General features: G+C 52.0%; 1 protein-coding gene across 4 annotated transcripts in view; it reads left to right on the forward strand.

The window, feature by feature from the left end:
* Positions 1-14,181, forward strand: part of Axl (AXL receptor tyrosine kinase) — a 30,176-nt gene that overhangs the window by 4,068 nt on the left and 11,927 nt on the right. For 2 of the 4 annotated variants that reach the window (XM_027430384.2, XM_027430386.1), the window contains exons 5-12: positions 4,622-4,702; positions 4,847-4,962; positions 8,543-8,753; positions 9,044-9,183; positions 9,753-9,903; positions 10,122-10,148; positions 12,562-12,694; positions 13,079-13,170. In XM_027430384.2, the coding sequence (XP_027286185.1) occupies positions 4,622-4,702; positions 4,847-4,962; positions 8,543-8,753; positions 9,044-9,183; positions 9,753-9,903; positions 10,122-10,148; positions 12,562-12,694; positions 13,079-13,170 (951 nt within the window). The remainder of the gene's footprint in view (positions 1-4,621; positions 4,703-4,846; positions 4,963-8,542; positions 8,754-9,043; positions 9,184-9,752; positions 9,904-10,121; positions 10,149-12,561; positions 12,695-13,078; positions 13,171-14,181) is intronic. The other 2 variants (XM_027430385.2, XM_027430387.2) reach the window with 2 other exon arrangements.

The following is a 14,181-nucleotide window of genomic DNA, read 5'->3' on the forward strand; positions in this document are numbered from 1 at the left end:
CTCCGAACATGTCTGCTTGGAAAGTGGGGGGGGGGGATCTACACATATAGCCTTGTCTTCCCAAATCTGCTTATCCATCAGCAACAACTGCTTTGTAGGAGAGTATGTCTTACTGCAGGCCAGTTTCTGCGGCTTTCTGAGTGTCTCTGTAGGTGTCAACCTTGACTTCTGTTTTCCCTCTGTGTTGAGACCAGTGCGGCTGACACTGCATAGCTAGCTTGATTACTTTGTATATTAAGATGACAACACTGGCTCACAGGTGCACCTGTGGCTGTATGTCCCCGTGTGAGGTCCTCTTCCCTTGCAGAATCAAGACGTCACACATGGCAGTTTGTGCCTGTAATTCTAGCACTCAAGGAGGATTACAAGTTTGAGGCCAGCCCGGGCTTCACAAGACCCTGTCTCCAAAGGGAGAGGGGAGGTGCCTGTGTGTTTCTTACTGACTGTCAAAAGAAAAAGTATTACTGTCAGCTTGAAATTCTGTGCCTCAGGGTGTACCAGAGAGCGAGAGACAAAGATACAAGCTGGAATTCGCCGCAGAGTATTAACACGCTTCTGCTCTCTCTGGGGCTTCTCTTTAATGACTCCCCCAGACTCTTGGTGACACCTATTACCCACGCAATATGTGGCAATGTCCCTGTCTTGCAGAGGGCCGTTGTGGCTACGCAATAACTCTGTTTTCCCATCTGTCTGTGTCTGCGCTTCCGCACGGATAAAGGTGGGGTGCTCCTCACCCCCTTTCTGGGGGGAGGGTATGATGTGGGGGAGTGAAGACTAACTTTTTATTGCTTCCTAGTTTGTATTTATTTGTCTGCCCTTGTCAACACTTGACTGTGTGCTGTTTGGTACTCAGGACCCAGTCTGCTGAGGTTTGTTTGTCAGTATTAACGTCTATGTATACTGTTTGGCCAGGTGTTTACTGTGGATGTGTGCAGGTCGGACTGTGTTTATGAGTTCCACATTGGCTGACTGGTGTGTGTGTGTCTGTGTGAGTGTGTGTCTGTGTGTGTGGGGGGGGCTATGCCTCATTGTCAGCCCCCATGTGTTTACCAGTAAGCCCCAAGGGCGTTTATGTCACTGTGTTTGGGACAGCATCCGCCCTGTGGATGGTGTATAGCTTAGCCAGCGCTGTAGCTCTGTGTTTATATTTGTGCTAATAACGGTCCCTGTGTATTTAAGAGTGATTCACTGTCGGGGGAGGGGACGGTGCTTTGTGAAGGAATTTTGTCAGTTTGTGCGTGTGTATGCTCTCTCTCTCTCTCTCTCTCTCTCTCTCTCTCTCTCTCTCTCTCTCTCTGAGTCAGGGCGTGCCCTCTTCTCTCTCCATCTCTCATTCCCTAGGAAAAGCCAAGGGTGGGGTGAGCGGATGGGGTGGGGGCGGGGCAGTACATCTGGAAAACACATCTGGAGTGCACAGGCTCTTGGAGAGCAGTGGATAGAGGGGTCCCAGACCCCTTGGTTCATCCCAGAGGCCTTATTTGAGACGCAGCCTCTGGGACATGGGAATGGGGAATCCCACGCTGTGCCCCCCCCAGGACAGGCCGGAAGTGGAGGGTGGGGGGCGCCCGGTGACTCAGGCGGGGGCAGGAATGCTGCGGTTGGAACAGAACCTAGCTCCAGAACCACCCCCACCCCCCCTTGCCCCGGGGCTGCTCCAGCTGGTCTGTGGCGCCAGCTCCTGCGCAGTGGTACCCACGTGCCAGGTGGCTGCACGGGACCCAGGGCTCGCCCCACCCCACCCCCCGGCCGCCCTCCCTGGGCCACGCATCCCTTCTCGGGCAGCGGGGGCTGCGGCTCGGCACCTGACCTTGGCGGGAACCGCAGCCTTCCCTGGCAGCTGTGGTGGCTAGGGCGCTTCCCTGCCCACCCCCTTCCGGCCTTCGAGACGGATTTTCCCCGCTTCCACTCCCTCTGCTGACCGAGAAAAGGAAACTTTGTGTCTGGCTAGCGAGGCCACCCTCCGACATACCAGGTGGAGGGAACGCTGCTGCGCTCGCACGAATGCCGATGCCAGAATCGTACAAGCAAGCACACGATGTCCCGAGACTTACACGAGCCATGAAACACAGATGGGCGAGCGCACGCACAACCATCCACGTCCACCGCGCTCAGAATTGCAGGCCCAATACTAATAGGGCCTTCGCTCATCCTCTACGCTCACTTGAGTGTGTCGGGAACCCTGCACAAATGGGTACTGCGTATCTGTGTGTGTTTGCATGCTTGTGTCTGGGGTGTTTGTGTTTGTACTTTTTCGTGCGTGCACGTGGTGGTGACACAGGTATACACACAGAAGGGGTGGGTACACAAACAGAGACAAAACAAGGGACTCGCACAAACACCTCGACCCCCAAATCTCTCCCATACACGGGGACATTTACTCAAAACACATTAACTGGCTTGCTGCCTTTTACATTATATAGGCTCCCCTTTCTTCCTTACACACCCAGACACAGACGCACACTCGTGAGTTCATTTGCTTGTCAGGCTTGGTTTTGTCCGCCTCTAATCCCAGCTACTCCAGAGGCTAAGTCAAGAGGATTACAAGTTCGAAGCCCTTCTGCACTACAGGGTCTGCTCAAGTCAGTCTGGGCGGCTCATTGAGATCCTATCTCCAAAGAAAATGTAAAAGGAAGGCGGGGCTTGTAGCTTGGCAGTGGGTATCTGCCTGGATCCAATCGGAGGAGCAGGACGGGGGCCGGGGGCCGGGGGTGGGGTGGGGTGGGGAGAGGTGGCACACTTGTAGAGTATTGGATTAGCATATACAAGGCCCTGGACTTAGAGATGGCTTAGACCATAAGAGTACCTGCTGTTCTTGAAGAGGACCTGAGTTCAGTTCCCAGCACCTATGTGAGCCAGCTCACAACCTCCTGTGCTTCTAGCTCCTTGGAATCCCATGCTCTCTTCTGGTCTTTGAGGGTACCTGAACACGTATGGTACACACACACACACACACACACACACACACACACACACACACCCCTTTAAAAATTTACTCACTGATTCAACAGACATTTGCGGAGCACCTACCGTGTGCCAGGCAATGCTGCCGCCCTAAGGTTACCTAAACAGACGATCCCTGCTCTCCTAGAATGACATTCTGCTGAGGGAGAGCCCTAAGCAGTGTGATTCTTGGGTGACATGTGAAACCCGCTGACAGTGGGGAGGAAGGGAAAGCAAAGCAGAGGAGGGGGGCAGGGTCCCGTTCCCCACAGACTGGTCAGCGACAGAGTCACTTAGTTGTGTCATCGGAGAAGAGAGCATAAAGGAAGGAGAGAGAAATTGAACAGGCATCTGTGGGAAGACTGTGCACAGCATGAGAGTGTGTGTGAGACAGACAGAGAGAGAGAAGGGAGAGAGAGAGAGTAAGCAAGACAGAGAGAGGAGAGAGAGACAGAGAGACAGAGAGAGAGAGAGAGACAGAGTGAGCGAGAGAGAGAGAGACAGAGAGAGGAGAGGGAGAGACAGAGAGAGAGAGAGGAAGCAGGTATAGTAGACAGATTTATCCATGATCAAACACTTGCATACTACCACAGACTTCCGTCCTTAAGTGTGTGCTCATTCCTTGTCTCTCTCTGTAAGTCTGTGTAGGCTTGTGTGAGTATGCATTGATACATTGGTATATGTCTACAAGGGCCTGGCCCCCTTTCTCTGCAGGAACGAGGATTGAACCCAGGGCCTTCCACACTATAGAAAACTGAGCTACATCCAGAATCTTGTTTTTTTTTTTTAAAAAAAATTGTTTTATACATAAATGTGTGTGCCTGAGCGTATGTGTGGGGGCCATATGCATGCTGGGATAGTGGACTTCAGAGAGAGTATCAGATCCCCTGAAACTGGAATTAGAGGCTGTTGTGAGCTGCCATGTGGGTGCTGGGACCTGAACCCAGGCTCTCTGCAAGAGCAGTCAGTGCTCTTAACCACCGAGTCACCTCACCAGTCCCTTCCAATCTGTTTTTTAACTGCCTGATTTTGAGACAGAGCCTTGTTCTCACTCTGCCAGGCAGGCTTGAATTTGAGATCCTCCTGCCTCAGCTTGCCAGATTCTCTGGGATGACAGTGTGTAGCATGATCTGGCTTGGCGGACGTGAACACGTCAATGTGTCTGAGTGAGTCTGTGTGAGTTGAGCGTGTGTTTCCGCGTACATGTGTGTAAGCATGTGTGTTTCTCTGTGCATCGTGTGTGCGTGTGCGTGTGCGTGTGCGTGCGTGCGTGCGTGTGTGTGTGTGTGTGTGTGCGTGTGTGTGTGTGTGTGTGTGTGTGTGTGTGTGTGTGTGTGACTGTGTGGGCCACTACCTGGGCATGACAGTGTAATTGTAGTGACTGTGTGGTCATGGGCATGACAGTATGACAGTGTAGTTATGTGAGCCTATGGGCATGACAGTGTAGTTATGTGAGCCTATGTGGGCCATGTGTGGCCATGTAGTGAGACATAGGACTGGTGTGTGGGAATAGAGTTCCTAACATGTCATTCTCTTTCTCCCACACTCTCACCCACTCCATGAAAATACGAGGTGGGCTGGCATGACCTGGCCAGGTCAGGCAAGGTGTGTGGGCTCAGCGTAGCCTGGGAGTCGCCCCTTCCCCCGCGTGACTCTAGTATTTTCTCATACTCTTCCCCAGGCCTGAACAAGACTTCTTCTTTCTCCTGTGAAGCCCACAACGCCAAGGGAGTCACCACCTCCCGCACAGCTACTGTCACAGGTGACAGCAAGAGGATTCGGGGATCTTGGTGATGAGGATGGGATGGGATGGGGAGGTTGGAGCAGAGGTCAGAGAAGGCAGAGGGAATGTGGAGAGCCTTTAGTGAAGGTTCCCAAGAATCAGCTTTCCCTCATCTGTCCACAGTGCTCCCCCAGAGGCCTCACCATCTCCACGTGGTTTCGAGACAGCCCACGGAGCTAGAGGTAGCTTGGACCCCCGGCCTGAGTGGCATTTACCCGCTTACCCACTGTAACCTGCAGGTAAGACCCTGTGACTGACTGCTTCCATCTGAACCCTACTTCTGTCCACACCCCCAGGCCCACAGCTGCCCTATGAAAAACCAGCCCTTCCACACCACTGAGTGTTGTTGGGAGACAGTAGAGACACCTGTTAATCCAAGTGTCCTGTTGAACTTGAGCAAATCCCATAACCATTGTGGGCCTTGGTTCTCCCATCTAAGTAGCCAGCTTAAAACAGTGTCTGGGGATGTATTACAGACTACTATCTGGTTTTTATTGTTTTTTTTTTTTTTTAGTGTTGGTAATACTGACTTTAGTCAGATTGGGAGCTCTGAGCCAACAGGACTTGTAGCTGTTCCTGTCACAGCGCTATGCTTACTGTCTTTGTCCTGACCACTCTCGGTTGTCACTGTCTGGAGTAGGCCTGTCGCCCTCTGGCATTTGGGCTCTCTGTGGACAGTGTTGTTAGTCACATGGTCACCTCAGTGTTGCCTAGCATAGGCCAAACAGAAGAGGCTGTCTGATGGAATATATAACAGCCCAGTTATAATGTGACAGGCCTATAATGCCAGCATTTAGGAGCAAGAGGATGAAGAGTTCAAAGCTATCCTGGGCAACATGGCAAGATGGTCTCAAAATAAAAGATTTTTTTTTTATTTTTTTGTTTTTTGTTTTTTCAAGACAAGGTTTCCCTGTGGAGCTTTGGAGCCTGTCCTGGAACTAGCTCTTGTAAACCAGTCTGGTCTCGAACTCACAGAGATCCCCCTGCCTCTGCCTCCCATGTGCTGGGATTAAAGGTGTGTGCCACCACCACCCAGCTAAAATAAAATATTTTAAAAGCTGAAAGTATGGCTTAGTGGCAGAGTCCCTGCCTAGAGTCTCCAGTGAGGGTCTGGGGGTGTGGCTCAGTGGTAGAGCCCCTGCCTAGAATCCCCCAGTGAGGGGCTGGGGGCGTGGCTCAGTGGTACAGCCCCTGCCTAGAATCCCCCAGTGAGGGGCTGGGGGCGTGGCTCAGTGGTAGAGCCCCTGCCTAGAATCCCCCAGTGAGGGGCTGGGGGTGTGGCTCAGTGGTAGAGCCCCTGCCTAGAATCCCCCAGTGAGGGGCTGGGGGCGTGGCTCAGTGGTAGAGCCCCTGCCTAGGATCCCCCCAGTGAGGGGCTGGGGGTGTGGCTCAGTGGTAGAGCCCCTGCCTAGGATCCCCCCAGTGAGGGGCTGGGGGTGTGGCTCAGTGGTAGAGCCCCTGCCTAGGATCTACCAAGGAGGGATTTTCCCCTTTTAAGGTACAGAGCTGAAAGATCCGAAAAGGAAAGTGGCCTGCTCCCCTAGCTAGAAGAACAAAACTGAGGTTGAATCCTGGAGTTTCCCCAACTTGAAAGCCCTCAGATGTCAGGTCAGCTGCAGCTGCACTCCTACCCACATCCACGCAGCGTCTAAAGAAAAGCAGAAGTGTGTGTCCTTCCTTCTCCAGGTCTCACTTCCTGCTCCCACAGGCTCAGGCTGGACAGTTCCTGAGGGAGGGTCATGGCCGTCCAGGGAAAAGAGAAGTGGGAGTGGATTTGAGCCCACGGTCTGCACCCATCTCCCCTTTGTCCTGGCAGAGGTTCCTCTTCCCGTCTGTCACTGTAGGTCAGAGAGCAGGCTCCTCGTCGTCCCCCCACTGCCCGCCACCCATCATTGGCCTGTCTCCTTCTTGGATCTTGTCAAGTCCTCTTTGGGGACTATGACATTTTTGGAAAGCTTCTGAGCTTCTGGGCCTGAACCTGCCCATCCGTAAAATGGGAATGAGAACAAGAATTGAGGCTTTAAGTGGAGAAGACGAATTGGATGTGTTTATCCAAGAACAAGGGACTTAACACATAGTAGGCGCTTGAAAAATACTGACTTGGGGGCTGAGGTAGAGTTTAGTGATGGAATAACTGCTCAACATAGATGAGACCCTTGGGTCATGCCATGAAAGAAAGAAAGAAAGAAAGAAAGAAAGAAAGAAAGAAAGAAAGAAAGAAAGAGAAAACAGGATTTCTCTACATAGTCCTGACTGTCCTGGAACCCATGGGACGAAAGGGGTACGGATATAGTCTCAATCAGTACAGTGCTTAGCATGCAAGGTTAAGGACATGAGTTTGATCCCCCAACCCCACACAAAAGAGCTGAGCATAGTGGAACATACTTGTAATACCAGTGCTGGGCAGATGGAGGTGGTGGGTCCCTGGAACTCACTGGCTGGCTAGCCTAGCCAGATCAGTGAGTCCCAGGTCCTGTTGAAAGACCCCGTCTCAAAAAACAATGTAGGGCCAGCAAGATGGCTTAGCAGGTAAAAGTGATTGCTGCCAAACCTGACGATTTGAATTCAGTTCCCAGGACCTAAGAGTAATAGAAGGAGAGAACTGACTCAATACGCGTTGTCCTATAACACACATACTCACATTCACAAATAAACAGCAACAATAACAACAACAGAGGCAGAGATGAGTGCATCTCTTGAGTTTGAAGCCAGATTGGTCTATGTAGCAAGTTCCAGGCCAGCCATGGATACATAGTGACACCCTGTTTCAGAAAGAAAGAAGTCAGAGAGGGGACAATTTGATATTATTGTGTTAAAACAAACTAATCTACATGTCATTAAACTTTGACATATGACAAGTAGAGTCCCCTTGTCACACAATAAGGGGCAAGATCTGGAGATTGGCTTTTTCTTTCTTTTTCCTTTATTTGTGTTTTAAAACAGGATTTCTCGCCGGGCGTCAGTGGCGCACGCCTTTAATCCCAGTACTCGGGAGGCAGAGGCAGGTGGATCTCTGTGAGTTCGAGGCCAGCCTGGTTCTCCAGAGCGAGTGCCAGGATAGGCTCCAAAGCTACACAGAGAAACCCTGTCTCAAAAAACTAGAAAGAAAGAAAGAAAGAAAGAAAGAAAGAAGGAAGGAAGGAAGGAAGGAAGGAAGGAAAGAAAGAAAGAAAGAAAGAAAGAAAGAAAGAAAGAAAGAAAACAGGATTTCTCTGCATAGTCCTGACTGTCCTGGAACCCATTCTATAGACCAGGTTGGCCTCAAACTCACAAGATCTGCCTGTCTTTGCCTCACTATTGCTGGAATTAAAGGTGTGTGCCACTGCCACCACCTGGCCCTGATTTTTTTTTCCCCAAAGCAAGAACTCACTATGTAGTCCAGGCTGTCTGTCCTTGAGCTGCTGAAGCTTCGTGCCCCATTGAGAGCTTCACAACTGAATTTAACCTTTTTTCAAGACATCTCTGATCCTCTAAATGAGGAAAACGAGGCTCAGAAAGGGGGGAAAAAAAAAAGAGTCTTGCCAGAGGTGGCTTTTGCAAGTGGCAAGACACGGATAGAGTGGCCCTATGGTTTCTTTCCAAATCTGGATGTCTTTGTTGTCCTGTTAGGAAGTTACAACACACGTGCACTCGAACACACAGAGATGCATGCACACTCAGAGACAAATGCACATACACACACACACACACACACACACACACACACACACACACCCAGAGACCCACATACGTATCCTTGCAAAGTTGCATAGTCACACCCAGACCACAATCAAGAGTGCGACTACTGTCTCTGGTCCTCATGTCTTTCTCCATCCTCAGGCTGTGCTGTCTGACGACGGGCTGGGTGTTTGGCTGGGAGAGCCAGACCCTCCAGAAGAGCCCATCACGTTGCAAGTATCTGTGCCCCCCCACCAGCTTCGGCTGGAAAAGCTCCTTCCTCACACCCCATATCACATCCGGGTATCCTGCACCAGCAGCCAGGGCCCCTCGCCCTGGACCCACTGGCTCCCTGTGGAGACCACGGAGGGAGGTAAGAAGGTCTGGGGAGGAAAATGCCATTGTGCTTTGCTTTTACTGGTGCCACCCTGAGCTTCTCCTCTCACCCCTTTACCCCACATGGTCTTTGTCTCCTTGTCCAGCCCGTGACCCCTGAACTCTGCCCACTGGCCTCTCTCCAGATCTCTCCCTGAGCTTCCGCTCATGGAAAGCCTGCACGAATTGCCCACGCGTGTGCTCTTTGCAACCTGCCCCACTTCCTGGGAACAGGGAGGGGGTCAGGAAGAGGTGGGGGTACCAGCTTCCCTCTTCCATGTCCTCCAGTGCCCTTGGGTCCCCCCGAGAACGTTAGCGCCATGCGGAATGGGAGCCAGGCCCTCGTGCGTTGGCAGGAGCCAAGGGTGCCCCTGCAGGGCACCCTGTTAGGGTACCGGCTGGCATATCGAGGCCAGGACACCCCCGAGGTGGGTGCTGCTGGCTGGGTTGGGGTGGAACGGTTGTGGGAAGAGGGAACTGGGGAAGTAGGCTCAGACAGCTGTTTAAGTCAGGTACCATTGCACCGTGCCTACTAAGACGAGTTTCGGGGATCCTAAATGGGTCCACAAGGAAGGGGCCGAGAATGTCTGTCTGTGAGCATTGTAAAAGCACCTCCTTGGGATTGGGTACTGTATCTCGGGGAAGGGGTGCTTCCCTCATTTATACAAATGTTTTTATCTCGGCTAGCTGCACCCCAAGGTGCAGAGAGGGGACGGGAAGTTAGGAGGAGTTGGATGGAAGGGAAAAGATGAGATTTCAGTGCTTCGACGAATGCTGAGCTGTGCCTGGTGCCAAGCACCGTTTGGAGGAGCTAAAGATGTGGCCAGGAGCGAGGCAGACTCCCTGCCCTCTGCAGTTGGCGTTCCAGCGTTCATGGGGCTGGAGATGGGGAGCCGGGTGGAGATGAGAGTCTGGGGATGAAGAAAAGAGTTGAGGCTGAAGTCGTAGGGATGCTAGACCTAAACATCCATCCTTATGTGGCCTCTGGACTTCCTAGGTACTTATGGACATAGGACTAAAGCGAGAGGTGACTCTGGAACTTCGGGGGGACAGGCCTGTGGCGAACCTGACTGTGTCTGTGGCAGCCTATACCTCTGCTGGGGATGGGCCCTGGAGCCTCCCTGTGCCCCTGGAGCCCTGGCGCCCAGGTAACTCCAAAGCCATGCCAGGCCCCTGCCAGCTGCCCTTAGGATCGCCTCTTCCTGGCACCCTTGGCTTGTGCTCTCCACGTCTCTGAGTGCTCCGCCAGCTTAGATTCTGTTCCTGCCCTGAGCCTAGCACAGAGCCTCCGTCAACCCCCTCACTTGTGGCATGCCAGTCTTGCCCTCTTCTGAGCGCATCTCCCCTCTGTCCTTTCTCCTCACAGGGCAAGGACAACCACTCCACCATCTGGGTAAGGGCTTTGTGTCCCCTCTCTTTCCCTCCCTCCAACGTGCAGTGAGGGCCACGCACCTTTCACCCCCTTCAAGCTTCTCAAGCACAATCCTCTAATCCTTACCTTCTTCAATGTCTGTGGTCCTCGATGGAGGCGCCTAGAATGGCCCAGTGAGTGGTTGGTTGAGTGGATAGATTCACAGACACCTGGGTGTGTGGGGGAGTGGATGGATTAACATACACCGGATGCCTGCGTGGGTGAGTATGTGGAAACTGGGTTGACAGACGCATGGATGGATAGATGCCTGTGTGGGGAAAAAAAAAAAAAAGGACCGAAGGATAGCCAAGCATGGTGGCATGAGCATTTGATCCCAACACTTAGGAGACAGAGGCAAGCAGATCTCTGTGAGTTCGAGGCCAGCCTGGTCTATGTAGTGAGTTCCAGGCCAGCCACATAGTGAGACCTGTCTCAAAAAAAAAAAAATATTGAAGGCTTGGTAGATGCACGAGTGGATGGAAATATAAGTGGGAGTGTATAGTGAATTGTTATATAGGTAAATGCATATTTAGACAGGCCAATGGTTGGATGGATGGAAAGTATGAGGGATGAACAGACAGAGCAATGGAAGAGAGGGCAGGAGAGACAGGAGGAAGAGAGAAAGGAAGGGAAAAGAGGAAAAAGGAGAAGGAAGGAAGAGGCTCTCTCTTACAGATATTTTGTCAGTGAATCTCAAACATTCTTCCCACTTCCATCCTACCCTCCTAGGGCTCTTACAGCCACCACTCGGAACTCAGCTCACTTTCTTTTTAAAAAAATTTTTTTTGAAGATTTTATTTACTTATTATGTATACAACATTCTGCTTCCATGTCTATCTGCACACCAGAAGAGGGCACCAGATCTCATAACGTATGGTTGTGAGCCACCATGTGGTTGCTGGGAATTGAACTCAGGACCCGTGGAAGAGCAGTCGGTGCTCTTCGCCTCTGAGCTGTCTCTGCAGCCCTCCGCTCCCTGTCTTTAAATGCCCTTCACGTATCTGCTCATACTTCTGCCTCACCCACGCTCCGCTCAAGCCCATTATAACCATTCAGTCCTCACACATGCCCATTGCAGGCTCGGCTTGTCCCCCTTTTTTGAGACAGGATCTCACTATGTAGTAGTCCCTGGCTAGCCTGGAACTCTCTGTGTAGACCAGGCTAGCCTGAAATTCACAGAGATATGCCTGCCTCTGCCTCTGCCTCTGCCTCTGCCTCTGCCTCTGCCTCTGCCTCTGCCTCTGCCTCTGCCTCTGAATCCTAAATCCTGAATCCTGAATCCTGAATCCTGGGCCCAAAGGCATGCATCGCCATGCCCAGCTATACTCAACATCTTGGTGAATTTACACACTGTGCGTGCCTTATAACCACCACACACCACTGAAAACTGTACAATCCACAACGGTCCCATAACCTATAGCTGCTTCTCCAGGAATTTTACCCACCTTAGCCCAAATGCCCTCATCCTTAACAGTCCTGTTACCTTTCTCTCTGTGTGTCTCTCTGCCTGTCTCCTGCTTTTACTGTCTCTCTCTCTCTCCCTCTCTCCCTCTCTCTATACATACACACACACACACAGAGAGAGAGAGAGAGAGAGAGAGAGAGAGAGAGAGAGAGAGAGAGAGTGTGTCTTTCCATGCTCTATTCTATGCCCATCCTTTCCCCATGCTACAACTAACTAAGGAGTTGTAGCTCCTTCCTGAGCTACAACTAACCTTGTCTAGAAAAAGAGATAGAGGTGGGGAGGTGACTCCGGCGGTAGATGACTTGCCTGGCATGCACCAGGCCCTGGGTCCCATCCCCAGCACCGTGTAAACCAGGCACGGTGATACATGCTTGTAGCTGCAGTGCTCGGGAGGTGGAAGCAGGAAGATCAGAGGTTAAAGGTCATCCTTGGCTACCTCCTAAGTTCAAGGCTCACCTGGGGTTCATTTGACCTTGTCCCCAAAAGAAACAAAAACTGTGGATATTTCTCATCTGTCTTGTGCCCCAAACTCCTCCCGTGGCCAACTGGTTCTTTGCTCTCGCACACGTCCCCTTGGCGCTTGCTGTATCTCTCTCGTGACTCGCATCACTGAGCACTCCCCGGAGATATTCCTTAGTTCTTTGTTCCCCAGCCTTGTGCCACTTTGCACGTGCTCCGTGCGCTGTCCTGCTCTGCGTGGGTTCTCTCCCTTCCTCACGTGCCTCTCCACACCCAGGTCGCCTCCTTGCATGGTTAACCTGCTCCTGTCTCCCCTGTGCTAGTCCAGTCCCCCCCCCCCGCCCCCGTGTTCATATCTCCCTCACCCCTCATCTTCCACTCCAGCCTCCCTCCCATGCCACTCCCTCCCGGGCCCCAGGGAACTGGATCCAGGGACCTTAGCCATGATCTGTCCCCCATACCCCCTGACAGTGAGTGAACCCCCACCTCCTGCCTTCTCGTGGCCCTGGTGGTATGTACTGCTGGGAGCAGTTGTGGCCGCTGCCTGTGTCCTCATCTTGGCCCTGTTCCTTGTCCATCGGAGGAAGAAGGAGACCCGCTATGGGTAAGTTAGAACTCCATGGGAGCGGCTCTGTGGACTGGGATGGAGAGGCTGGAGTCATGGAAGACCAACGAGAAAAGTGCGTGCGTGCGTGCGTGCGTGCGTGCGTGCGTGCGTGCGTGCGTGCGTGTGTGTGTGTGTGTGTGTGTGTGCACGCGCGCGCGCGCGCGCGTGCGTGTAGCATCTCAATGAAGATGAGGAGACCTGAGGAAAAGATCGATGGAAGGCAGTGGGTGGTGCCTTCCATTGTGCTCAGTAAACACTAGAGGAGAGAGCCACACAGAGCCACACAGCTTGGGCTAAACTGGTGCTTGCTTTTGTCCCCACTAGAAGGACAGGGTTCCACGTGGTTCTGTTCATCCCTCACCTTCTCCCTTCTCCCTCTAGGGAGGTGTTCGAGCCAACCATGGAAAGAGGTGAACTGGTAGTCAGGTATCGTGTCCGGAAGTCCTATAGTCGCCGGACCACCGAAGCCACTTGTAAGTGAACTCCGTGTCTTCTTCCATTCACAGGTCTGAGAGAGAGAGAGAGAGAGAGAGAGAGAGAGAGAGAGAGAGAGAGAGAATTGAGTCTCTGTGGGTGATCTGAGGTTCTGTAGATGCATGAGACAAAAGTTTCTGAAGGTCTTTAGAATGTTAGAGCCTCGGGTCCTCGGGACAGTGAAGCCTGGACCGCACACAGCCTTAGAGCAGTAGAAGGCAGGGTGTTGTGTATTCTCACCACTGCAACAAAAACAGCTTCAAGAAGAAAAGGTTGGTGGCGCACGCTTTTAATCCCAGCACTCTTGAGGCAAAGGCAGGCGGATCTCTGTGAGTTCGAGGCCAGCCTGGTCTACAGAGCGAGTGCCAAGATAGGCTCCAAAGCCACACAGAGAAACCCTGTCTCAAAAAAAAACAAAAAACGAAGGAGGAGGAGGAGGAGGAGGAGGAGGAGGAGGAGAAGGAGGAGGAGGAGTTAAACTTGGTCCAGAGCTTGAGGGTAGGACTGGTCCATGGTGATGAAAAGGCTCAGGCAGTTGGAGTATTAGGTGGCTGGTTAGTTTCCATCTGCAGTCAGGATGAACTTCATCTCTGATGAAGCCTTCGTGCTCGGTTTAATTTTCTCCCTTTTATTTGATCCAGAACCCCAGCCCAGAGAATGGTGTAACCCATATTTAAGGTGGGTCTTTCCACCGCAACTCCTAATTCAGAAACTCCCTCCAACACATGCCCAGAGACTTGTGGCCTATGTAATTCGAAATCTTGCCAGGTTGACATTAACTTTAACAAATAAGTATTTGGGGTTTTGTCTATTTTGAGACAAAGCCCAGGCTGAACTTCAACAGCTTTTGCCTTCATCTTCCCAGTTCTGGGACTATAGATGTGAGCCTTGACACTTGGCTCTTTCCTTTCTTCCTTCCTTTCTTTCTTTCTTTCTTTCTTTCTTTCTTTCTTCCTTTCTTTCTCCCTCCTTCTCCCTCTCCTCTCCTCCTCCTTCTCCTCCTCTTCTAA

The sequence above is a fragment of the Cricetulus griseus genome, chromosome 9, assembly GCF_003668045.3.
Source record: "Cricetulus griseus strain 17A/GY chromosome 9, alternate assembly CriGri-PICRH-1.0, whole genome shotgun sequence".
In the NCBI taxonomy this organism is placed as follows: Eukaryota; Metazoa; Chordata; class Mammalia; order Rodentia; family Cricetidae; genus Cricetulus; species Cricetulus griseus.